Below are 27,752 nucleotides of genomic sequence, written 5' to 3' on the forward strand. Positions count from 1 at the left end.
TCTAGGTCTGAGAAAGCTCCTGTGAAACCCAGTGCTATAAATCATTTACATACAGCTTCAAATGATTTTTTTTTTAAAAAAAGTGAAAGGACAATAAATCTGCAACAAAAATATGTCAACCCATTTTCTCTTAATTTGGAAGTGGCTTTTCATTTCTTGCCACTTTTCTAAATGTTTTTGTTGATTTGAAACCATTACCTACCATCTAGACCAATCTGAACCCTTCCAATCACCTGTGGCTTGGCAAAACAAAACAAACAAAAGCCCAAAATTGCCTGCTACGTTAGTAAGTCCTTGTCCTTTCTCTTTTTTTGTAGCTGAGCCGAGCTACAGTACATGACCCTGAGACTGGAAAATTGACCACAGCACAGTACAGAGTATCTAAGAGGTAAGGGAGTAATGGAGAGAATTTTAGTCTTATTTGGACCATTTTCTTTCTTGAAAATCTATTTTCATAAAACCCATGGTATGGTTTCTAAGACCTAGGGTTTAGGCATGACAACTATGCCAGAATTTTCATGTTAGACTAATAAACAGACATGGTTATGGGGCAGTTAACAGAGATTTTCCAGAAGTTACTTACTAGATTTCAAAATGCCTGCTGAGACTCCCCAAACCCCACCTGAAAAGTAAAGTTGTATTCCTTTATTGAAGTAAGAGAAGTTCCCAAAGAACCGTCATGGAAACAAGGCCTAATTTGACTTCTATAGTATAGCAAAGGTTTAAAAATCTCTAAGTCACCAGAATAGCTATAGATATTGAGAAAGTGCATGCCTTGAAGGATTCCATAACAAAACTTTTTAAGTCAATTGGTTTCAAATTCTTTGCTTTTAACAGTGTTTATAGAGACTCTACTTAAGTTATTAGCTGATAGATCATGGTAGTAATTTCTAACAATGGATTACTGTGTAACTAATATACATAACTTAGAAGGAACCTGCAGAATAAGTGACATTATTCCAGCAGAACTCCTTTTCCATCTACTTATTTACAAAGGAGGTTTCTCAGCTCTCATGAAAATGAAAATACAAATATCATTGAGTTAAGTTTGGTCTCATTCTAGAAATAAGTAATATTTATCCACGTTTACAATACCTAATTGAAAATAACAAAATAAGCTCCTTCCATCTCATTAGAAATATCTTAAGTATTTTCACTTTTTATATTGGATAATGATGGTTTAATCACATCATTTAGACCAATGCGTACTACTGCTAATTGTAATAACTCTTTCCAGAAGACATTTTTTTTTAACTTAGACCTTTATGATATAGGAATTTATAATCATATCAATTTATAAAAGTATTTTTGTTGTAGATAAGTATAATGTAATGAAAGACTTCTAGGCATAAGAATGCATATCTGTAGAACAAGGCCTCTCAATCTCAGCATTATTGATATTTTGGATCAGATAATTCTTTGTTGGTGGTGGTTGCCCTAAGCTTTGTACAAGCTTAGCCGCATCTCTGGCATCCACTAGATGCCAGTGACATCCTTCATCCCAGTTGTGACAGTCAAAAATGTCTCCAGACTTTGCCAAATGTCCCTTGATAGGCAAAACCTACCCCTCACCCCAAAGACTTCACTTCTCCACCCATGTTGAAAACCACTATTCTAGGATAAAAATGGAATGAAATTGCAGTTCAGGAGGAAAAAAATTTTTTTTGACTATTACTGCTGTAAGTCATAGCAAAGGTACTATGAAAGCTGTACAGAATGCATTGTTTCCCTACTCTTTTTGGGCAAAGCTCTATGTCCTTTGAATGGCAATAATCTTCAACATCCTCACACACATTTACCGGTTTCCTAACTCTCTGCCCTATACTACCTGCCTCCTTGCCCCAATTAGAAGACATGAAGAAAATTTAATCTCTGTGATATGATTTTGATTTCAGGAAGATGAATAGATGGTAAGGATTTGCAGAAATTTGGATAATGTTTTGATACATGATTTATAATGCTTCTTCACATTGTAATTAACTCTAAATTTCAAGTAAAACTTCAGCTAATTTTCCATTCTATTACAGAATATTATTCATGTGTTAAAAAATAAACCCTTCAATTGTGGGGGTAAAAGAAAACTTATTATAGTTGCTTATTTTTTAAAATATATGTTTTATCAAAGATTATTTTTATATCATGATTTGAGGCATTTTTACTGTTATAAGGGTTCTATTTAAATTCTCCAGACTTGGATGCTTTTAGGAAGCACATAAAATAAAATTTTCATGAATTTAGTTCTTTGGAAGTCCTTTTTGGAATTTTTTTTTATATATACAATGGACCTTTTGAAGAAATAGCCAACCCACAGAGTCACTGGACCCTTACCAGTAAGACGAAATAAATTATTCTTGGAAAGGTGATTTATAAACTTTTTCTCCTTAAAACTAAATATTTCTAGACATTTTGAGCATAGTTTTTAATATTCTAATTTTATCACTCTGAGAAGTAATTTTATGGCATTTTTTAGAAAGACACAACCATACTTTATATTATACATAGCAATAGAAGACATTTAGCTAGCAGCATTAGAAGTATTAGAAGACTAACAGCAGAATAAATTCACCTAATCCTAGCAAAGTGTGCAGAGTGTGTTTGTGTTCAAAATAACCTAGTCATGGGGCGCCTGGGTGGCTCAGTCATTTAAGCGTCCAGCTTCGGCTCAGTTCATGATCTCATGGGTTCGAGCCCCGCGTCGGGTTCTGTGCTGACAGCTAGCTCAGAGCCTGGAGCCTGTTTCAGATTCTGTGTCTCCCACTCTCTCTGACACTACCCTGCTCACACTGTCTCTCTTTCTCTCTCAGAAATAAATAAAACATTAAAAAATTTAAAAAAATAACCTAGTCACAATAGAATTCCACAGCACAGTGATACTTATATTTACTCAAGGAAGATTGTTCAGCCTATGTTTTAAAAATAAAATATATACGTTGAGAGAGAGGCCTTAACTGTTAAATAATTGGCTCCGTAAAATATCTTATATATTTCATATTTAACAAAAAGTTTTTGTTATTTTAGGAATTTATTTTTATTTATTTTTAAAATTAAAATTTTAACGTTTATTTACTTTTGAGACACGGAGAGACAGCACGAGATGGGGAGGGCCAGAGAGAGAGGGAGACACAGAATCCAAAACAGGCTCCAGGCTCTGAGCTGTCAGCACAGAACTCGACATGGGGCTCGAACCCATGGACCACAAGATCATGACATGAGCTGAAGTTGGACGTTTAACCGACTGAGCCACCCAGGCGCCCCTATTATAGGAATTTATTAGCCATGTTGAGACGTTTTTCTACCCATCAGTGTAAAAATCTGAATTTTGAAGATGCCTACAAGTAAAATAAATGAGTATTTTATGTTCCCTTCATACATTATACCTCTGAAAAGGCATCTCAGATGCAAAGTAGAAGAATTTATGTGTACTGACGTCAGCTAATGTGGTTCCTTTTGCTGTGGGAACATCTGTATTTTGAATGGGTCAGAAAGGAATTTCAAATATCTGTATTTTGAGAAATTTCTAAGTGATTGCATCATCTTCTGAGGAAGGAAAATCTGTTCGAGCGTCCTAGAAAATAGAATTTTATTTGAGTAAAATATCTGTGGAAATCACTTACTGTTTATTTACTTTATTGACTATCTCTGAACTTTTGGTAAGGCATCTCTGTCCTTTCCTATATTTCCCTTCTTGATATTAAGAAAAGAAATCCCGAACTAAAAATTTACCACAGCTTGTTAATGGAGATGTTAATAATTTTGGCTAAATCAAAGAAATGGAATTTTCATTTTAGAAAGGTAAACATTGAGTTACTGAAAAGGCAGTTTAGTTATGTGAGCTCATAAAGTCAAGTTAAAATAATATAAAGAGATTTGCAAATAAACTAGTGTAGTATAAAAAGCTTCTTTGATTCTGGTGGGTTATTTTTGGAAGTAGTTTTCATTTTCTTACTCTGAAGTACAAATTTCCTACAATAATCACATCTTCTTATGGTTGAGATTTAATTTACCCGTGTAAATAAGGAATAAATATAAAAGCATATTATCATATGTTAATATTATATTATAGAAGCAAATACAAATATCTTTGAATAATTTCAGATGTTTTAAAAATTGGAGTCCCTTTTAACAACAGCATTGCTCTCTTTTGGGTTGAACAGTGGTACTCAGCTCAGATTAAAATAACTGAAATGGACAGATCTATATTGCATAATTGTCCCAAGGGCTGGGATAAATTCCCAGTCTAGATTAATCCGCTTTTCTTTGTTAACCATCAAGCACTTACAGAGAGAAAAACTTTTTTTTTAAGACAAGTATTTTTTTAATGTTTATTTTTGAGAGAGAGAGCATACATTCACCAATGGGGTAGGGGCCAGAAAGAGAGAGGGAGAGAGGATCCGAAGCAGGGTGTTGAACTCTTGAACTGGGAGATCATGACCTGGACTGAAGTCAGCCGCTTAACTGAGCCACACAGGCACCCCAAGAGCAAAACTTTTCATTATTCTTCTGTAACTGGCACTTTGAGTCCCGAGTTATTTTTTGACTTTGCAAAAAATCACATAGTGGTTTTATATTAGCTATTTGTAAAATGTCAATTCTCACCTGTGTTGAAATTATATTACTTTTATATTTTCCTTTGGAAGTTTTATAACATTCTCCAAAACTTCCGAAATGATTATTTCTATTTACTTGAACATGATGCCCTTATTAATGTATTAGAAAGATCGTAATGCTGGGGCGCCTGGGTGGCTCAGTCGGTTAAGCGTCTGACTTAGGCTCAGGTCATGATCTCGCGGTCTGTGGGTTCAAGCCCCTCAGATCTCTGAGCTGTCAGCACAGAGCCTGGAGCCTGTTTCAGATTCTGTGTCTCCCTCTCTGCTTCTTCTCTGCTCATGCTCTGTCTCTGTCTCTGAAAAATAAACATAAAAAATTAAAAAATATATACAATAATGCAGTGTTAGAATGTTGCTCCTTACTCAAATAGAGCAGTCCAGTGACACTGTAAAAAAAAGCATATATTAGAAGAATAACAAACATTTCGGGGCACCTGAGTGGCTCAGTCGGTTAAGTGTCGACTGCAGCTTAGGTCATGATCTCACGGTTCTTGGGTTCGAGCCCCGCGTCGGGGTCTGTGCTGATAGCTCAGAGCCTGGAGCTTGTCTTCGGATTCTGTGTCTCCCTCTCTCTCTGAACCTCCCCTGCTCGCTCGCTCGCTCTCTCTCTCTCAGAAATAAACAAAACATTAAAAAAAATTAAAAAAAAAAAAGGAATAACAAACATTTCTTAAAAAAAATTCATTAGAAAGGAAAAACTGTTGAAACATTACTCTGAATATACACCTCAGCTCTTGGGTTCCTATGATTAAGACCAAAAGGAATATAGTTTATATTATCTAATTAGTCATGGAAGAAAGAGACACATATAAAATTTATCTGGAGAAAGAGATAGGGTTTTCTCATGGCACTAAATTGTGTTGTATGGAAAAAACACTGTATTTGAAATTTTCTTTTTTTAATGTTTATTTTGAGAGAGAAAGCAGGGGAGGGGCAGAGAGAGAGGGAGACAGTGGATCCAAAGCAGGTTCTGTGCTGACAGCAGAGATCCCAGTGTGGGGCTTGAACCCATGAACGGCGAGACATGACCTGAGCTGGAGTTGGACACTTAACCAACTGAACCACCCAGGCGCCCCAACAGTTTCAATTACAGTTGTACAAAAGATAAAGAAGTGTTCTTCAAATGATCTATCCTGTTATAGAAAATACTGTAAGTTATGTTCTAACTCAGTTGAAAAACAGAGTACTTAGGAGAAAGAACTTTGATTTCTGTTGATTTAATTTAGTGCAGGAAAAGACTTCCAGATCCTAAGGAACAGACAGGTAATATATATTACAGTATCATCATTGTCTTTACTGAAGTTTCTAGCAGTGTTGCAACAATCTAAATTCAGGGCTAATTACTTTTTTTTAGTATTAAATTTTAAAAAATGTTTTATTTCTGAGAGAGAGAAAGAGACAGCATGAACAGGGGAAGGTCAGAGAGAGAGGGAGATACAGAATCCAAAGCAGGCTCCAGGCTCTGAGCTGGCTGTAAGCACAGAGCCCGACGCGGGGCTCGAACCCATGAACCATGAGCCGAAGTCAGAGGCTTAACTGACTGAGCTACCCAGGTGCTCCTGGGCTAATTTCTTAAGAGTACATGATAGGCCTATAATAATGTTGCTGAAGACAGATTAGCAGTTGGGATCCAGATGAATAAAATGTTTTAAATGTATAGAGTTCTCCAGCTAAAGAAAAGCCTATTATATTTTGGAGAGGTTTGAAAGTCAAATTAAGTGAAGTAACATACATAAGTAGAATTTATTTTCCTCTCTAGTGACTATAAGAGAACCACAATTAAGATAACAGTTTATTGTTTTATAAGTGTATTTATTTGAGAGAGAGAGTGCGTGTGCGGGAGGGGCAGAGAGAGAATCCCAAGCAGGCTCCACACTGCCAGCACAGAGCCTGCCATTGGGCTTGAATTAAAAAACCATGAGATCGTGACCTGAGCTGAAAGCAAGGGTTGGACGCAGAACCAACTAAGACACTCAGGTACCCCAACAGTTTATTTTTTTAACCTGTAATCAGCCATTAATGACTTTAACTGCTAAGCCTCAGACCTTCTGTTCTGATCATTTATGGTATAACAAGAAGTGCAATTTAAATTTTTAAAAAATCTAAACAATTAAAAATATTTTCCTTTTAGGCTTAGCAAAAATTAAGAAGATTGATTCTGGCAAGGATTTTCTGAAATGGGCACTCATAAACATATAGTAGGAGTATAAATCACTTTTTTGGAGAACAATTTGACATCATAAAAATATAAAAGTCGTCTTGCAGTTCCACGTCTAGGAGTTTAACCTACAGAGATATTCCCACAAGTATGCAAAGATAAACAAAAATTTCCATTATAATATTGTTTGTAATAGAGAAAAAGTAGAAATAACCTTATTTAACCAGTGCTTTATTGACAGGCCTTCATGGTCATTTTGGAAGTAAAGATGTTTTATTTTAAAAAGAAAAGCAGTAGTTAAAAAGCACTGTGGAATAGGAGTGTAAAGTGATATAGTTACTATGGAAAAGAGTCTGGTATTTCCTCAAAAAGTTAAACATAGGATTATGATATGATCCAAAAATTCCACTGCTAGGTATATACCCAAAAGAATTGAAAGGAGGGACTCAAACAGATACTTGTACACCCATGTTCATAACAGCATTATTCACAATAGCCAAAAGTTTTAAGCAATCCAGGTGTTCATTCATGGATGAATAGATAAATGTTGTATGTCCATATAATAGAATATTATTCAGCCTTAATAAGGAATGAAATTCTAATACATGCAACAACATGGATGAATCTTGAGAATAAATAAGTGAAAATATATAAGTGAAATAACACACAAAAGGACAAACATTATGTGATTTCACTTACAGGAGGTACCTGGAATAGAAAAATTCATGCAGACAAAAAGATTAGAGGTTACCAGGGCTTGAGAGGAGAGGGAAATGGCAAATTATTGTTTAATGATTACAGAGTTTCAGTTTGGGATGATGAGAAAGTTCTGGAAACCGTGATGGTGGTTGCACAACTCTGTGAATGTATTTAAGACTACTGAATTATACACTTAAAAATGGTTAAAATGGTAAATTTTATGTTATATTTTTTACTATATATTTTATTTATTTATTTATTTCTGAGGTGCTCTATGTACTGACTTGGAAAGATGTCAGAAGTATTTTCAGGGGAGGAAAGTATATATTATTTTATTGATATGGGAGATGGGAGGGTTGGTGGATTCCTATTTTTTTAAAAAATTCTCTCTGTACATTTGTTTACATACAGGAGGAAATGTTGAGAGGATATACAGCTATTTGTTATTAGTGTTTACCTGTAAGGAATGGGACTGGGAAAGGGACTTCATATACTTTTGTATTATTTGGAATTTTTATAAGTATTTCTTTTTTTTAATGTTTATTTACATTTGAGAGAGAGAGAGTGCATCAGCAGGGGAGGGGCAGAGAGAGAGAGACGGAGACAGAATCTGAAGCAGGCTCCAGTCTCTGGGTTGTCAGCACAGGCATAGGGCTGGAACTCATGAGCTGTGAGATCAGGACCTGAGCCAAAGTCGGATGCTTAACTGACTAAGCCACTCAGGCTCCCCAAATATTTTTTTAAGTAGCTTTATTGAGATACATACATACCATACAGTTCATCCATTGAAAGTGTACAATTCACTGGCTTTTAGTATATTCAGCGAGTTGTGCCTCCATTGCCACAGTCAATTTTAGAACATTTTAATTACCCAAAAGAGAAATTCTGTACTCCTTAGCAGTAACTAGTCAATCGTCAGTTCACCCCCTCTAAGCCCAGTTCTAGGTGACCACTAATCTACTTTCTGTTTTTATGGATGTGCCTGTTCTGGGTATTTCATATAGATAAAATCGTATAATGTGCGGCCTTTTGTATCTGGCTTCTTTCACTTACCATGTTTGTAAGATCCATTTATGTTGATGTATGTGTCTGTATTTCATTCCTTTTCCTGGCTGAACAATATCCCATTGTATGAATATACCACATTTTACCTGTTTTATTCATCCGTTGATAGACACTGGGGTTGTTTCTACTTCTTGGCTATTATGAATATTGCTGCTCTGAAAATTCATGTACAAGTTTTTATGTGAACATAAGTTTAAATTTCCCTTGGATATATACCTAAGAGTGAAATTTCTAGGTCATATGGTATCTCTATATTTAACCATTTGAGGAACTGCCAAACTCTTCCAAAGAGACAGCACCATTTTGCAATCCAACTAGCAGTGTATGGGGCATTCCAGTTTCTTCACATCCTCATCAACACTTGTTATTGTCTCTTTGATGGTTATAGCCATCCTAGTGGGTGTGATGTGCTGTCTCATTGTGGTTTTAATTTGCATTTCCCAGTGACTAATAATGTTGAGCATCTCTTTATTTGCTTATTGGCCATTTGTACATTTTCTTTGGAGACTGTCTATTCAGATCTGTTGCGCATTTTTATATTGAGTTATTTGTCTTTAATTTAGTGGTAATATTTATAGATTTTAGACTCAAGTCCTTATCAGACTTTTGATTTGCAGAAATTTTCTTCCATTCCCTAAGTTATCTTTTCACCTTATTGATGGTGTCAAATGAAGCACAGAAAGTTTCTTTTGATGATATCCAGTTTATCTATTGTTTTGTTGTTGCTTGTACTTTTTTTTTTTTGAGAGGGAGGAGTGATGGGGAGAGAGAGAGAGGGAGAGAGAGAATCCTAAGCAGGTTCCACGCTCAGCATGGAGCCTGATGTGGGGCTTGATCCCACAACTGTGAGATCATGACCTGAGCTGAAGTCAAGAGTCAGATGCTTAACTGACTGAGCCACCCACGTGCCCCTGTTGTTACTTGTTCTTCTGATGTCTAATATAAGGTCACAAAAATTTACACTTTTTTTTTCTAAGAGTTTTATAATTTTTAGCTCTTACATGTAGTCCTTTAATCCCTTTTGAGTTTATTTTTTTTTATATGGTAGGGAGGTAGGGAGTCCAACTTCTTTCTTTCACATGTGGTTATCCAGTGTCCCAAGACTATTTGTTGAATATAACAAACATTTCTTGCTTTTATAATTTTAAAAGTGTAAGGTGAAAGACTGGAATGGCAATTTGCTAGAATAACAAAAGCGAAGGTCTTCTTGGTAGCAGGAGACTTCAGGCTGAAGGGTAAGCATTGTCAAAGAAAAGATTAAAGATAAAAAGAGAGGCAGTGATTGATAGAATGAGGCCTGTGGGAGTTAGAAAGGGTAGGTTCAAAAACATAGATAAAAGATCCAGCCTCTGTAAGGCTGAAGGACAATACTTCTACCAGAATATAAGAGAAAAGGTAAGAATAGATGCTTGTGGTAGCAGGGAAGGAAGTCAAAGGTAACAGAAGTAGGAGACAAGTTCTCTGGGGTGATAGGATGGGATAGGAGCAATTATCAGGACACATCTAGTTTGAAATTTTAATAGAATATTTACCAATCTTGTATTGCAGTTATCTATAAAAATCAAGTCAGTAGTTTGTTGCTTATAAAGTTCAAAAAGCTGTCAAATTGTTGCCAGCCAGAAAGATAGCTATGCCAACATACTAGAATACTATCTAGTTCTCCGAGGAAGTCAGTCAGAACTGGGAGAAATAAGTTCTTTTTTAAAACATTTTTTTAATGTTTTTTTATTTCTGAGAGAGAGAGAGACAGCGTGAGCAGGGGAGGGTCAGAGAGAGAGGAAGACACAGAATTGGAAACAGGCTCCAGGCTCTGAGCTGGCTGTCAGCACAGAGCCCAACGTGGGGCTCGAACCCACGAACCGTGTGAGATCATGACCTGAGCCAAAGTCAGACGCTTAACCGACTGAGCCACCCAGGCGCCCCAGAAATAAGTTCTTAATATATGTATCAGCTGTACCCTTTATAACAAAATTCTTGGATCCTTCCTATTCCTGCTACACTGAGGAATTCTACTCAGCCAATCCCTATAGATCTGTAAGAGATCACCAGACAAATAATTATGTTAAAATTGAGTAAGTCTTGGATTAGTTCTAAGAAGTCTCCAGGATTCATTTATTCATTCAACAAATATTTATTGAGATCTACTATGTGCCAGGCACTGTAATAGGTTCTGCAGATATAGTAGTGAGCAAAACCAGGCAGTTTATATGTACTTAGGACTAGTAGTTGAATGAAGACATCTTATCTGAATCAAACAACAAATTAATATGTAATTACTGTGATAAATTCTACCAAGTAAGGATATATGGTACTATAAAAACATTAGAGGCAGCTTCCTTCTCTACTTCCAGATACATGGAGGTAGCCTTCCCCTCATGTGCTTTAGCTGCAGGCAGTTGCTAGCTTCGAAATCAGTGATTCTGGGGGTTCAGCTGCCACCACCCTTCACTCTCCCAACCAAGGATGATTCCCATAGTAGCATCTGGCAGGTGCCCACCAGAATCACTGTGGTCCTGTTATATATCAAAAGTACCACAAGCTTGATTGCTTTTGTGAAGAGCATTTATTTCCTTATGTCAAAGAGTGTTGAGTTACCTGCAGATAAAAATACTTATTCCTTCTTGAAGAGTGCCAGCAGGACCTCAGTCTTTTGAGATAACAAGCTGAAGAGGATTCCCATCAGGATAAGGAGTTTTGACCTCTGCAACATCTGGGAATGGGGTGGATGATCTGCAGTAGATGACCCTGGCTGTGGTAGATAATGTGTGCTGGCAGATGTCTCTGGATGGAAAGACCATGGTACTGAAGCAACTGCATGTCTTCATGTAGAAGGCAACATTTTACAGCTGGGAGAATGAAAGCAGCATTCTTTGAAGATGTAGTTCCAGCAGTTAGGAAATGGAGAGAAGCTAGAATGAAGGTGTATATTTTTCAGAGAGCACAGAAACATAGAAACTATGACTAGTACGTTTTACAGAGAAAGATATTCTTGAGCCTGTTGATAGTTACTTTGATGCCAAGGTTTGGCAGAAAGTGGAGCGTGAGAGTTACTGAAAGTAGCATTGAATGCTCAGTCAACAAGTTGTTTTTGACACATTGCTGTAGAGGCTAATGCTGCTGAGAAAGTGGACATGCATGTAGCTGTGGCAGTGAGACATGGCTAAGTGGGGTTAAGAAATGATGAAAAGCCTATAGCCTCATTGAATCATTCAGCAAATTACTTGTTTTCTTCAACCTAGGAAAAGATTTCTAAGGAAGACAAACTGTTTCTCATAGTTGAGAAGGAACATTGATTATCTAAGAGAAAAAGTCTAATCAATGAATTATGTTTCCTAAAATGTCAGAAAATAATAGAATTTAAGGCAGAGGATTAGCCTTATAATAAGGAGCAATCTCCTCTTTGGAACTGGAAGAAAGGAACTAGATGAACTAAAAGGAACAAGGATAGATGCAAATCTAGGTAGATTGTATAGTTTCTTTTTTCTCTGAAGTAGGAGATATGTACTGAGAGAAGGGGGAAACTGAGGTGGGTTGGGATTCGGAGTAGAAAAAAGGAGGAAGAGTAAGGGCTCATTTGAAGTTGGTGTTCATGAATTTTTAGTGAATACATATTTGCCCTATTTCAGGACTTTATCCAGTAGGGTTCATTGACACAGCGATAAGCTTAGAGAAAAAAATTCATTGAGGATAATATTTTTGCCAGTTTAATTTAGGGATTTAGCAAGAATGTTGATGAAATGATGAAATGTGGAGTGAGAGGTTAATGAGAGAAGTAAGAGAAAAAGGCTGACAGACCAGGAAAAAGCATATATAAAGGAGATAGTTTAATTTGGGGGTACTTTTTTTATTTAGCTATAGTTCCCATGCCATAAAATTCACTCCTTTAAATAAGTATAATTCAATGGGGTTTAGTTTTTTTAGTTGTGCAACCATCACCATTATCTAATGGCTGAACATTTCCATCACCTCAGAAAGAAAGCCTGTACTTAATTAGCAGTCACTCCTCATTTCCTCCCTTCCCTGACAACCACTAACCTAATCACTAATCACTTTTTGTATGTGTTGATTTGCCATTTGGATATTTCATATAAATGGAATCATAGTATGTGGCTTTGTGTGTCTTGCTTACCATACTGTTTTCAAGGTTTATCCATGTTGTGGCATGTATCAGTACTTCATTCCTTTTCATGGCAAACTAATCCATCATGTGGATAGATCACATTTATGTATCCACTCATCAGTTGATGAATATTTGGATTATTTCCACTTTTTTTGGCCATTATTAATATGCTGCTATGAATATTCATGTACAAGTTTTTGTATGAACCTATATGTTTTAATTTTTCTTGGATATTTACCCGGAAGTGGAATTGCTGGGTCATGTGGTAACTGTATGTGCAACAATTTGAGGAACTGCCAAACTTTTTTCCAAAGTGATTGTACCATTTTACATTCCTACCAGCAGTGTATGAGGGTTTTGATTTCTTTATATTCTCACCATCACCTGTTATTGTCCCTCTATCTGTGTTTATTATAGTCATCTTACTGGGTATGTTTGGATGCCTTTTAAAAACTTGTCATTAAAAAATTTTTTTTTAAATATTTATTTATTTTTGAGAGAGAGAGAGAGACAGTACGAGCAGGGGAGGGGCAGAGTGTGAGAGGGAGGCACAGAATCCAGAGCAGGCTCCAGGCTCTGAGCTGTAAGCACAGAGCCCAGTGCAGGGCTCGAACCCATGAGCTGTGAGATCCTGTCCTCAACCAAAGTCAGAGGCTTAATTAACCCACTGAGCCACACAGTTGCCCCAAAACTTTCTGTTATTTTTTCAAGTAATATAATGAAGTAATATAATGAATTAAAAAATGAGGGGTGCCTGGGTGACTCAATCAGTTAAGCAAGTGACTCTTGATTTTGGCTCAGGTCATGATCTCATGGTTCATGAGTTTTAGCCCTGTGTAGGGCTCTGCACTGACAGTGTGGAACCTGCTTGGGATCCTCTCTCTCCTTCTCTTTTCTGCCTCACTCCTGCTCGCTCTGTGTCTCTCTCAAAAATAAATAAATTTTTAAAAATGATTTTTTTCTTGTAAAATATTTACATTATATATATCAGCCTAAAAACCCTATGATCTCTACCTCAGTCAGTTCCTATACCTTACCTAGAAAGAAAAACTGTTTTTAGTTTGGTACGTATTTTTACAGAATTTTTTAAAACTCTGTATAGCCTTCTTATATTAATCCAGCTGTCTTCAAAGAAACTCTGTAATAAATGAGATTAGTTTTTTCTTTTCCAAACTTTAACTGTAAAATGTAGCATTTTTAAGGTTTATTTATTTTGTGAGAGAGAGCATGCGCACACGCGTGCTTGTGAGTGGGGTAGGGGCAGAAAGTGGGGGAGAGAGAATCCCAAGCAGGCTCCATGCTGTCAGTGCAGAGCCCAACATGGCACTTGATCCCACAAACCACGAGATCATGACCTGAGCCAAAACTGAGAGTCGGATACTTCACTGACTGAGCCACCCACACATTCTTAAAATGTAGCATTTAAAAAAAATTACAACATTCTTTAGTAAAAATCGTATCAAACAAGCCAACTACATGCCTATAGGTAAAGGCTTATTATCCCATACATTATGGCTTTTAAAATGAGGGCTATTAGTCTTTACTTATTGAAACATAAGTAAAACTAATGTTTTCTTCTTCTTGTTAGTGCCTGGCTCTCTGGCTATGAAAACCCTGTGGTATCTCGGATTAATATGAGAATACAAGATCTAACAGGACTAGATGTTTCCACAGCAGAGGAATTACAGGTAGGTAATCACATTATCCTTAAACTATATGCTATCACATTATTTCCTTACACTTTTTCAAAAGATGCTTCAGATGAGATTCCTGACACTGTACAGGCACTGTACAGTTATTGCAGTATAGTTTGGGACCGTAAAAGTGAATATGCAAGCTGAGACCATGCAAAGTGATCTTAATCAATGGCAAAAATTATGAATATCTGTGATCTCCAAAATTCTTCATAAAACATTAAAAACTCTTACTGTTAAGTATAACTTTATAGGGAAATGAACAATATATAACAATATTTATTAAGCACACTATAATTTTTTTTCATTCCTAAGCTTGTCAGGTGACCAGGAGTAGTTCTTCTTTTTTTCCTTCTTTTTTTTAATGAATTTTTTTCTCTTTTTCATTGAGATATAATTAACATACCATAAAATTTGCCCTGGTTTTATTATATGCACATGGTTATGCAACCATCACCACTATCTAATTGCAAGAACATTTTCATCACTTCAAAGAGTTTTAGTAGTTTCTCTTCATTCCCTCTCCCTAATGCCCCTGGCAACCACTAATCTTTCTGTGTGTTAATTTGCCTAGATATTTCATATCTAGAAATTTCATATAAATTGGATAATACAATATGTGGCCTATTGGGTCTGGCTTATTTCACTTAACATAATGTCAGTACTTTATTCTTTTTCATGCCGGAATAATATTCCATTCTTTGGATATAACCACACTTCATTTTTTTTTTTATTTAGTATTCGCATAATATGCCTTATTCTTTTACTTTTATTTTTTTTATTTTAATTTTTTTACAAATAGTTTATTGTCAAGTTCGTTTCCCTATAACACCCAGTGCTCATCCCCACAAGTGCCCTCCTCCATGCCCATCTCCCCCCTCCCCCCCAACACACTTCATATATTTGTCAGCTGAAGGATATTTGGTTGTTTGTATTTTTTGGCTATAATGATTAGTGCTGCTATGAACATTTGTGTGCAAGTTTTTATACCAACATTTAAATTTCTTTTGGGTATAGTCTATATATGGAATTGCTGAGTCATGTCATAACTTTAGTTTAATATTTGAGGAATTGCCAACCTGTTTTCCAAAATGGCCATACATTTTACAATTCCATTCGCAATGTATAGAGTTATAATTTCCTCACATCCTTGTAAATACTTGTCTGTTTTTTTGTTTTTAAATTACATCAGGTTAGTTAGCACATAGTGCAATAATGATTTCAGGAGTAGATTCCAGTGATTCATCCCCTATGTATAACCCCCCAGTGCTCATCCCAACAAGTGTCTTCCTTAATGTCCCTTACCCATTTAGCCCTTCTCCACACCTACAACCCCCCTCCAGCAACCCTCAGTGTGTTCTCTGTATTTAAGAGTCTCTTATGTTTTGTCCTCCTCCCTGTTTTTTTCTATTATTTTTGCTTCCCTTCCCTTATGTTCATCTGTTTTGTATCTTAAATTCCACATATCAGTGAAGTCATATAATATTTGTCTGACTTATTTCGCTTAGCATTATACACTCTAATTTCGTCCACATTGTTGCAAATGCCAAGATTTCATTCTTGTTGATTGCCGAGTAATACTTCATATCATACTTACATATATATATACCACTTCTTTATCCATCTATCAGATGACGGACATTTGGGCTCTTTCCATATTTGGCTATTGTCAATAGCACTGCTATAAACATTGGGGTGCATGTGTCCCTTTGAAACAACACACCCGTATTCCTTGGATACATACTTAGTAGTGTAATTGCTGAGTCATAGGGTAGTTCTATTTTTAATTTTTTGAGGAACCTCCATATTGTTTTCCAGAGTGGCTACACCAGTTTGCATTCCCACCCGCCGTGCAAAAGAGATCCTCTTTCTTTGTATCCTCCCCAATATCTGTTGTTGCCTGAGTTGTTAATGTTAGCCATTCTGACAGGTGTGAGGCAGTATCTCACTGTAGTTTTGATGATGAGTAATGATGAACATTTTTTCATGTGTCTCTTGGCCATCTGGATGTCTCCTTTGGAGAAGTGTCTATTCATGTCTTCGGCCCATTTCTTCACTGGATTATTTGTTTTTTGGGTGCTGAGTTTCCTATGTTCTTTATAGATTTTGGATACTAACCCTTTATCTGATATGTCATTTGCAAATAGCTTATTCTATACCATCGGATGCCTTTTAGTTTTGCTGATTGTTTCCTTTGCTGTGCAGAAACTTTTTATTTTGATGTAGTACCAACAGTTTATTTTTGCTTTTGTTTCCCTTGCCACAGGAGACATGTTTAGAAAAATGTTGCTACAACTAATGTCAGAGAAATTACTGCCTGTTCTCTCTGCTAGGATTTTCATGGTTTCACATTAGGTCTTTAATCTATTTCGAGTTTATATCTGTGAATGGTGTAGGAAAGTAGTTCAGTTTGATTCTTTTGCATGTAGCTGTCTAGTTTTTCCAACACCATTTGTTGAAGAGATCATCTTCTTCTTATTGCATATTCTTTCCTCTTTTGTCAAAGATTAATTAACTATATAACTGTGGGTTTATATCTGGGTTTTCTGTTCTGTTAACTTATGTGTCTGTTTCTGGGCCAATACCATACTGTTTTGATGACTGCAGCTTTGTAGTACATCTTGATATCTGAAATTGTGATACCTCCAGCTTAGTTCTTTTTCAAGATTGCTTTGGCTATTGGAGGTCTTTTGTGGTTCTATACAAATTTTGGTAGTAGTCTAGTTTTGTAAAAAGATACTGCTGGCATTTTGATAGGGATTGCATTCATTCAATCTGTAGATTGCTTTGGGTAGTATGGACATTTCAACAATATTTGCTCTTTCAATTCATAAGCATGGAATATTTTTCCATTTCACTGTATTTCATCAGTATTTCATAGTCATCTTCAATTTCTTTCATCAGGGTTCTATAGTTATCTGAGTACAGGTCTTTCACCTCCTTAGGTTTCTTCCTAGGTATTTTATTATTTTTGGTTAAATAGTAAATGGGACTGTTTTGTAAATTTTTATGCTACTTCATTTTGAGTGTACAGACATGCAGTGGTTTTCTGTATATTGATTTTGTATCCTGTGACCTTACTGAATTCATTTATCAGGTCAACTAGTTTTTTGGTGGAGTCTTTAGGGTTTTCTATGTATAGTGTCATGCCATCTGAAAACAGTGCTTTTACATCCCTTCACTTTCAATCTGCATGTGTCCTTAGGTCTGAAATGAGTCTCTTGTAGGCAGCATATAGATGTGTCTTGCTTTTTTTAGCCATTCTGTCATCATCTGTTTTTTTTTTTTATTGGAGTATTAAGTCCACTTACATTCAAAATAATTGAAAGGTATGTATTTTTGTTACTTGTTTTATGGTTGCCATTATAATTCTTCTTGTCTCTCATGGATTCCTTTCTCTTTAACATCATATGCATACAGCCGCCTTTTTAAGTAGATGAAGTTTGTGAAGTTTGAATCTATTCTTTTTAAAACACATTTTTAGGGGTGCTTGGGGTGGCTCAGTCAGTAGGGCATCCAACTTCGGCTTAAGTCGTGATCTCACGGTTCATGGGTTCGGGCCCTGCATTGGGCTCTGTGCTGACAGCCAGCTCAGAGCCTGGAGCCTGTTTCAGAGTCTGTCTGCCTCTCTCTCTGACCCTCCCCTGCTCACACTGTCTGTCTGTCTGTCTGTCTGTCTCTCAGAAATAATAAAACATTTTTTAAAAAACTTAAATAAAACACATTTAAAAAAGTTTTTTTAATTTAAAAAATTTTATTTTTGAGAGAGGGAATGAGCAAAGGAGGGGAAAAGAAAGAGGGAGAGAGAATCTGAAGCAGGCTTCATGCCACCAGCACAGAGCCTGATGTGAGACTCGAACCCACAAACCATGACACCATGACCTGAACTGAAATCACTAGTCAGATGTTCAATGGACTGAGCCACCAAGATGCCACTTAAAATTTTTTTTAAGTTTTTTTTATTTTGAGAAAGGGAGAGAGTGAAAGAGAAGCTCAAGCAGACATCACACTGTCAGCATGGAACCTAATGCGTGGCTTGAACTTAACGAACCTTGAGATCATGACCTAAGCTGAAATCAAGAGTTGGACTCTTAACCAACTGAGCCACCCACGTGCCCCAAGTTTGAATCCATTCTAAAAGCATTAAATTTTTACTCCTTTCCCCCTGCCACATTTTAGATACATGGTGTGATACTGTACATCCTTTGTTTTGTGAAACTCTTGACTGATTAAAAAAAAAATTTTTTTTAATGTTTATTTTTGAGAGAGACAGACGGTGAGTGGGGTAGGGACAGAGAGAGAGGGAGACACAGAATCAAAAGCAGGCTCCAGGCTCTGAGGTGTCAGTAGAGAGCCCAACACAGGGCTTGAACCCATGAGCCATGAGATCATAACCTGAACCGAAGTCAAACGCTTAACTGACTGAGCCACCCAGGTGCCCCTTGACTGATTTTTATAGACAGGCTTAATTTTATTGCTTTTATGCTTCCTACTCTTCATAATTCTCCTAATGTTCTTTCATATCCACTCAGAGTCCTCTTTAACATTTCTTGTAGGGCTATTTTAGTGATCATGAATTCCTTTAACTTCAGTTGTCTGGAAACTATCTCTTCTTTTCTGAATGATAGCTTTGCTGGATAGAATATCTTGGCTGNCTTTGAATATATCCTGCCATTCCCTCCTCTCTGCAAAGTTTCTGCTGAAAAATCTGTTGGTAGCCTTTTGGGATTTTCCTTCTATGTAACTGTTTTCTCTTGCTGCTTTTAAAATTCTCTGTTTATCACTGCTTTCCATTTTAATTACTACATGTCTTGGTGTGGACCTCATTGTTGATTTTGTTGGGGGCTCTCTGTGCCACCTGGAATGAATTTCTGTTTCCTTCCTTAGAATTGAGAAGTTTTCAGCTATTATTCTTTCAAATAAATATTCTGTTTCCTCCTTTCTTTTCCTTCTGGAATTCATATAATGCAAATGTTACTACATTTGATGGTGTTGCTGAGTTCCCTTAGTCTGTTTTCATTTATTTATTATCTTTTTTATTTTTCCTGGTCAGCTTGATTGCTTTCCATTACTATGTCCTCCAGGTTACTGATCTATTCTTCTGCTTCCCCTAGTCTACTATTTATTTCCTTCTAGTGTATTTTTAACTTTAGTTATTGAGTTGTTCATATCTGATTGGTTCTTTTTTTATGTTTTCTGTGTTGAGGGTCTAAGATCCTTCATTTTGTTCTCAAGTCTAGTGAGTATCTTTATGACTTACTTTACTTATTTTTTTAAAGCTTGTTTATTTACTTTGAGAGGGAGAGTGTGTGAGCAGGGAGGGGCAGAGAAAAAGGAAGAGAGAATTCCAAGCAGGCTGTCATTTTCAGTGCTGAGTCTGATGCAGGGCTTGAACCCACAAACTGTGAAATCATGACCTGAACCAAAGTCAGACACTTAACTGACTGAGCCACCCAGGTGCTCCTATGACTATTACTTTAAATTCTTTATCAAGGGTATTATTTATCTCTGTTTTGCATAGGTCTCTTGTGATTTTGTCCTGTTCTTTCATTTGGGACATATTCCTCTGTCTCCTTATTTTGTCTAACTCTCTGTTTTCTATGTGTTAGTTAAGTCAGCTATGTCTCCCACTCTTGAAAACAGTGGCTTTATGAAAAAGAGGTCCTTTAATACCCTGCAGTGCACTGTCCCATGTTTACCAGAACTTAATGCTTCAGGGATGTCTTCTGTGTGTGTTGCATGTGCCCTACTATTGTGGCTGAGCCACATTGCCTTCAGTCCAGTTGTCTGCAATGGTGCTGTCTGCCTGTTGTGGGCAGGTTTTGGTCTCTGTGTTGTTAGTGGTCTAGTCTGGGGCCACCTTGGGCTTGAGATGAGTCAGACCAGACGTGTGCCAGAGATGGAGTAGCACTGAACTGCAGGGTGCCTTCCTTCTGTTGTGCCTGGAGAAGCTTTTGTTGGTGGGAAGGGCCTGCAATCAGATTGATGTCTACCCCCAGCACACTGCTGGGCCATTGTCAAACTGGTGTGTGTGTTTATCTTCATCTCTTCCTGGGGCAGGAATCACTTTGGAATGGTAGAGGCCCCTGATAGGGCTACTTGCACACTGCCGGGCTTGTGGCACTGCTTTGGATGGAATCTGGCCAAGGGTGTATTGGAGGGTCAGGTCCACAAAAGAAAGTAGGCTGGGGTTCATGGTGCCTGCAAGATATGCACTGGTTTGCTGTGGGAGAGAGCTTGCAAACCATGGGAAAACTGCCCAGACTGGAATGGAGGGGTGGGTCCGTATAATAGCTCAGTGGGTGGGGAGGACTCAGGGGGGCACTGTTAATAAGGTCCATGCAGATGTGCTGTGGGAGGGGGACCTGAAGCTACTTCAGATGAAGGGGGCATGTCTGCAGAAGAATGTGGGGTGGAGCTCTCACTGTTAGCAGGAGAGTGTTGTGCTACCCTGGTTTCTACAGGTGTCTGTATCTAGGCTGGGGGTGGGGGGTAGACGGGAAAGAAATGGCTCTTAGAGAAATCCACCCCCCCAATCCTTGCCCCTCCAGCACAAGCTCTGAGATTAGTAAATAAGTCTCTTTCCTGTATACCCAGGCATTTTTCAAAAATTTTTAAACATCTTTAATTTTGAGAGACAGAGCACGAGCAGGGGAGGGGCAGAGAGAGAGGGAGACACAGAATCCAAAGCAGGTTCCAGCTCTGAGCTGTCAGCATACAGCCTGTCAAGGGGCTTGAACACACGAACTGTCAGATCATGACCTAAGCCAAACCACCCAGGCGCCCAACCCCCCATCCCAGGCATTTCTTTAACTGCCTTTTCTATGCTGTATGTCAGCTGTCTCTTTATGGGCGGAGATTCAGTTTCCTTCTGCCCTCAGACTCTCCCAGAACTTAGCTTGCCAATTTTTAAAGTTCCAGGTGGTAAGCCCACTGATTACAAGAACTTGAGAATCCATGCCCCTTTGGTTTTCAAAGACAGATGTTATAGGGATTCGTCTCACCCATGCAGGTTCCTGATATGGAGATTTACTCCTCTCCCCTCTCCGCTCCACTGCTTCCCTCCCTCCCACAGGCAGTCTCACAGTCTTTTTGGCTCCCTACCACATCTCAGCCCTTCCTACCCTCTTCCATGTGTCCCCTTCTCTACACTTAGCTGTGGAGAGTCTTTGGGTCATTTTCTGAGTTGTTTACATGTTTACCTCTGCCTATGGCATGAGGTGAGCCTAGGATCCTCATATTCTGCCATCTTCCTTGGAAGTCTCTGGTTGCTTGTGCTTTAGATATCTAAGAAACCATTGCGTAATGCAAGGTCACAAAAATTTACACTGTGTTTTTTTCTAACATTTTTATAGTTTTATCTGTTACATTCAGGTCTTTGATCCATTTGGGGTCAATTTTTGTATATGGTATGAGGTAGAGGTCCACTTCATTCCTTTCATGTGGATATCCAGTTGTCGCAGCATCATGTATTTAAAAACTATTCTTCCCTATTAAATTGTCTTGGTAATCTTTATTATGAATATTAAAGTGCTGTATATCTTTGCAAACAGTTATCAAGGATAGTTTAAACATTCCTTCTTTTGTGAAATTTGGGGTACCTGAGTGGTGCTGTCAGTTGAGCATCCAGCTCTTGATTTTGGCTCAGGTCATGATCCCAGGTTTGTGGAATCGAGGCCCACATCAGACTCTATGCTGAGCATGGAGCCTGCTTGATTCTCATTCTCTCTCTCTCTCTCTCTCTCTCTCAAATTAAAAAAAAAACCTCCTTGTGAAATTTATGATACAGAGAGTGTTTTCTCTACCTTTGCAAATTGTCATACTTCTAAGTTTGGATCCGTTTTCAACATTTTATCCTTTGTGCTTTCAATGTTAAGTATCCCTGAGGGTTTTCTTTTTTTATTATTGTGAAGACTTTTTTTTTTCCCCAACATCACATCCTCCAAGACTTCTTTATCTTTTCCATCACAGTCACTTTCCTTATGTCAGTAAGTTTGCCATCACCAAGTTCCTCTGACCGCATAGCTAGAGTTTCTTGACCTGCACAAGCAGAAGCATTCCCCTTGTCATTTTTTTCTATATCTTTATTTAAGTTTGATTTGAATTTTACTTACAGCATTATTACTTTCCCTTTCTCTGCTCCTTTTCTCTGCTTAGTCACTTGCCTCTTCCAGTGATCCATTTTTGTAAAATATCACATGAGTTTTCACTGGGAGATAAAGAGGCAAGACAACTACATACTTTGGTGTCTGTGCATGAATTGACTAACAGATGTGCAGTGACCAACCACTGATAGACTTAGAAAGAAGTGATATGATTGGTTATTTACATAGTAAATCATGATGTGCAGCTGTTATTTACATAGTAACATGTGGACTAAAGTGCTAGCAGTGATGTTTGTACTTAATGCAGTTACAGTCAGTTTGTTTTAGTGACTGAAATTTAAACTATGTTGTTGGGAGTCTGGTGTTAATCAGTAGCTAAACCATTATATTTGGGCCTTTTGGAACTGTGCAAAAGCAGGATTGCCTGTATTTAAATTTGCTTAATTAAGTTGCCATTTATTCATGGTTATCTACACTTCCTTGGCATTCATTATATTATTAAAAGGTCTTGTATGTATCTTTTTCTTCCCTGGTCTGTGTTTATTCTCCTCTGCTTAACTTTCACAGAATCTTTCAGGCTCTGTGATACAGTTCTACTTAATAGTCTGATCCAACCCAATGTGTCTTCAATATAAGGAGTAAAATATCCAGAGTAATATAATTCACATAGGACTTGGACTTTGCTGTGGCAACATTCTTTTAATTATGTTCTTCTTTCATTTTGTTGGCAGTATTCTTTAAATTACATTCTCCTTTTATTGCATCATAGTGGGATACAAGAAGTGAGCTAAGGAAGGCATCATTCACCTTAGTTTATAAATAAGAAAACTGAGACTGTAGTCAAAGTTACATGTATTGTAACTAACAAACCTAAAATTTAAACTCAGACCAGGTACTTTTTTAAAAATTCATTTTTTAAGTTTACATCCAAGTTAGCATATACTTCAGCAATGATTTCAGGAGTAGATTCCTTAATGCCCCTTACCCATTTAGCCCAACCCTTCCAGCAACCCTCTGTTCTTCATATTTAAGAGTCTCTTATGTTTTGTCCTCCCTGTTTTTATATTTTTTTATATTATTTTTTTCTTCCCTTCCTTTATGTTCCTCTGTTTTGTATATTAAAGTCTTCAGATGAGTGAAGTCATATATTTGTCTTTCTCTAATTTCGTTTAGCATAATACATTCTAGTTCCACCTACATAGTTGTAAATGGCAAGATTTCATTCTTTTTGATTGCTGAGTAATACTTCATTGCGTGCATGTGTGTGTGTTTGTACACGTATACCACATCTTCTTTATCCATTCATCCATCAATGGACATTTGGGCTCTTACCATACTTTGGCTATTGTTGATAGTGCTGCTATAAACATTGGGGTGCATGTGTACCTTTGAAACAGTACACCTGTATCCCTTTGATATATACCTAGTAGTGCAATTGCTGGGTCATAGGGTAGTTCTATTTTTAATTTTTTTTTTTTTTTGAGGAACCTCCATATCATTTTCCAGAGTGGCTACACCAGTTTGCATTCCCACCAGCAGTGCAAAAGAGATCCTCCTTCTCTTCATCCTCGCCAACATCTGTTGTAGCCTGAGTTGTTAATGTTAGCCATTCTGAAGGAATGAGGTGGTATCTCATTGTGGTTTTGATTTGTATTTCAATGAAGATGAGTGATGTTGAGCATTTTTTTTTATGTCTGTTGGCCATCTGGATGTCTTCTTTGAAGAAGTGTCTATTCATGTCTTCTGCCCATTTCTTCACTGGATTCTTTTTTTGGGGGAGGGTGTTGAGTTTGCTAAGTTCTTTATAGATTTTGGATACTAACCTCTTATTTGATATGCCATTTGCAAATATTTTCTCCCATTCCTTTGGTTGACTTTGAGGTTTGCTGATTGTTTCCTTCGCTGTGCAGAAGCGTTTTATTTTGATGAGGTCCCAATAGTTCCTTTTGTTGCTTTACTTTCCCTTGTCTCCAGAGACGTGTTGTGTAAGAAGTTGCTGTGGCCAAGGTCAAAGAGATTTTTATGTGCTGTCTCCTTGAGGATTTTGATGGCTTCCTGTCTTACATTTAGGTCTTTCATCCATTCTGAGTTTATTTTTGTGGATGGTGTAAGAAAGTGTTCCAGGTTAATTTTTCTGCATGTCACTGTCCAGTTTTCCCAGCACCACTTGCTGAAGAGACTGTCTTTATTCCATTGGATATTCTTTCCTGCTTTGTCAAAGAGTAGTTGGCCATATGTGTGGGTCCATCTCTGGGTTCTCTATTCTGTTCTATTCATCTGAGTGTCTTTTTTTGTGCCAGTACCATACTGTCTTGGTGATTACAGCTTTGTAATACAGCTTGAAGTCCGGGAGACAATTTTCTTACTTCCTATTGCTACTTTTCACTGGGACATTGTTATTACCAGTTGAAATTATAGGAAGATATTATAAAATTGATTGGGAGTTTCCCAGGATTTTGGACTTTGGAAAACATGAGTCTTGATTTAAATTTCAAAGGAAAGTGTGTAGTAAAAATTAATGAGAAATCTCAAAATTCCAATTCTATAAAATTTTTATTCTAAACATTTTAATTTTAAAATTCTAATTCAAATTTTAGTTTAAGTTAGAGGAAAACATGTACCTTAAATATTTGCTAAAGGAAAACATTAACTAAGTTTTAATGTCTAAGTCTAAAGTCTAAAATCTAAACTAAGTCTAAAATATAGGATAGCTATCCTTAGGTTTTATCCTTGGTTCCTTAGGAACTTCCATTGATTTTAGCTGCTTTGTTTCTCATTTCTCTAAAGTACCTAACCATATCTTGTACGAGGCCCAAATAGGGCTTACAGATTTTTTTGAATCGTAATCTTGATTTTTTTAATGCATGTTTTCTTCCTCTTCTTCAGGTAGCAAATTATGGAGTTGGAGGACAGTATGAACCCCATTTTGATTTTGCACGGGTAAGTAAATAAAAGAGAATGTAGGAGTCCTAACTGAAGCTTAGGCATGACATGTTAATTCTGTTCTTTTAGTAGTAAAAATTCATATCTTGTTTGCAATTTGTGGAAGCATGGTAGAATAGACATTCTATAAAACATTTTTAGCAGAAAAAAAAAACTAGATGTTAAAACAAATTTTAGGATAGTTTTAAATGCATTGCTGAGATTGGAAGAAAGTAAAAGAAATTCCCAAAGGCAAAATGAACAAAGAAAACCTAGAAATTAAAATTAGAGTTAAATTGGGGCTGGGCAAAGAAGCTGAAGGCTTTTGCCTCCAGGAATCTAGAGCTTTGGGAACTGACAGCTCTGTGAGAGGACCTGCCACTGCAGGCTACTGAACTTGAGACCAGTGCATAAAACCTGAATCTCCAAAAGGATTATACCCTCAGAGAAAGAATAGCCTTGAAAATTATCTGCTTTGAGTCAAGAGCCTTAAGGAGAGTTGCCTCTCATCAACCAGGTGGGCATGGAATGTGTATAAGAGCCTCTTCTGGGAGTTTGAAAGCATAGGCCTGCTCTTACAGAAATTATAAGAATACCCTAAGAGACAAGAAGATAAAAAATATAAAACAGTTGAAGAGAGACACTGGAGAATAAATAATATGAAAGCAGTTTGCTAAAAAGCTGTCCTTTACTAAGTGCTACTCTTGCTTAAGATTACTAAATATCAACCTTACTTTTTTCACATTAAGCTATAAATTATACATTGCCAAGTCTTCATTAAGCCTTATCATAATTACATGAATTCTAAGAACTGTCTTGGCCATTTTAATAAACTTATTGATCTACTACTTCTAAAATAAGGGTATATTTTTTTGAAGGAAAACACAGCCTATATTGTGTCACGGCCCTTGACTAGCTTAAACCCCAGAATTGTACTCTTTCTCTATGTAGGCCATCAAAGAATATATTTTTAGTCTTTCCCTTGTTTTCAATTATTGAAAAGTGTCTGAGAGTCTTGAAAGATGTAAAGGAATACAGTTCAAGCTCTGACATTAGTGCAACTAAATTTTTTTGTTTTTTATTTTGAAATAATTACAGATTCCTAGGAAGTTGCAGATAAATGTACAGGGAGGTCCCATGAACCCTTCCCTCAGCCTCCCCCAATGTTAACTTCTTATATCACTATAGTGCACTATCAAAACCAAGAAATAGGCATGGGCACAAACCACAGAGCTATTTCGTATTTCACCAGTTCTGTTTGCACTAATTTGTGTGTGTATGTGTGTGTCTGTGCAGTTTTATTACATGTGTAGCTTTGTGAAAGTACCACCACAATCAGGATGCATAACTGCACCATGACTGCAAGACTCCCTTACATTCCTGCTCTGTAGCTGCACATAACCCTCTGCTTCCTATCCCTTAACTGCTGGTAACTGCTAATCTGTTCTTCTCAGTAATTGGCATTTCAGAAATGTTATATAGAGGTTATATGCAGTATATATCTCCTTTCACTAGCAGCATAATACCTTTGAGGTTGGTGCAGTTTTAAAGAACATGTCAGTAATGTGTTCTTTTTTATTGCTCAGTAGGAGTTCACAGTATGGATGCACCATAGTTGGTTAATCATTTGTCCTTTGAAGGACACAGTAAGGTAGTTTCCAGTTTGGGGCTATTACCAATAAAGAGGTATATAAATTTATGTGTGAAAAATACATTTTCATTTTTCTGGGATAACTGCCAAGAGACTGTCTTGTATTTTAATTTAGATTTAAATAGCCAGATGTGAACTGTACAGCTAGATTAAAGTGCTGGCTGTCCAAAAGAATGACAAGCATAGTAGCAGTAAACATTTGAATGGATCATGAGTTCAATTTAAATTTCAAGGTAAATTTTTTACCTGCAGAGAATAGAGTTCATGAATATAACTAAGAGGCTTTTATTTTTCCTTTAGAAGCTAAAACTATAGGCATTAATTTAATAATCTGTGGATAGTAGATACTGATTTTCATGGTTTAGGCTAATAAATCTGGGTTTCCCCTTCCCCCCAATAGTCTTATAAAAAAACAGTATTCACTGTACAAGCTGAATCAACAACCAAAAGTATTTGAGTGCCTCCTGTATATTGTGCACTAGACATTATAAATGAATCTTTTTGGGTTGTGTGTGTGTGGTTTTTTTTTTTTTTGGCATACCCTTAAGCAAGTTACTGGTGTTTAGTGCCACTGGATAATTTGCATTCCTGAATTTTATACCATTGAATTTGTTGTGTTTTATTCACAGAAAGATGAACCAGATGCTTTCAAAGAGCTGGGGACAGGAAATAGAATTGCTACATGGCTGTTCTATGTAAGTTATAGCTAAAATTTTTAAGTTGGGATTTTA

The 27,752-nt window shown here is 36.9% G+C and overlaps 1 protein-coding gene and 1 pseudogene across 2 annotated transcripts in view; both read left to right on the forward strand.

The window, feature by feature from the left end:
• P4HA1 (prolyl 4-hydroxylase subunit alpha 1) overlaps positions 1 to 27,752 on the forward strand; it is a 70,278-nt gene that overhangs the window by 35,267 nt on the left and 7,259 nt on the right. The window contains exons 9-12 of one of the 2 annotated variants that reach the window (XM_077778724.1): positions 318 to 388; positions 14,238 to 14,337; positions 25,335 to 25,388; positions 27,651 to 27,716. In XM_077778724.1, the coding sequence (XP_077634850.1) occupies positions 318 to 388; positions 14,238 to 14,337; positions 25,335 to 25,388; positions 27,651 to 27,716 (291 nt within the window). The remainder of the gene's footprint in view (positions 1 to 317; positions 389 to 14,237; positions 14,338 to 25,334; positions 25,389 to 27,650; positions 27,717 to 27,752) is intronic. The other variant, XM_077778726.1, reaches the window with a different exon arrangement.
• On the forward strand, positions 9,285 to 13,131 carry LOC144243589 (enolase-phosphatase E1 pseudogene; annotated as a pseudogene).

This window comes from Crocuta crocuta, unplaced genomic scaffold (genome assembly GCF_008692635.1).
Source record: "Crocuta crocuta isolate KB4526 unplaced genomic scaffold, BGI_CrCroc_1.0 scaffold167, whole genome shotgun sequence".
Lineage (NCBI taxonomy): Eukaryota > Metazoa > Chordata > Mammalia > Carnivora > Hyaenidae > Crocuta > Crocuta crocuta.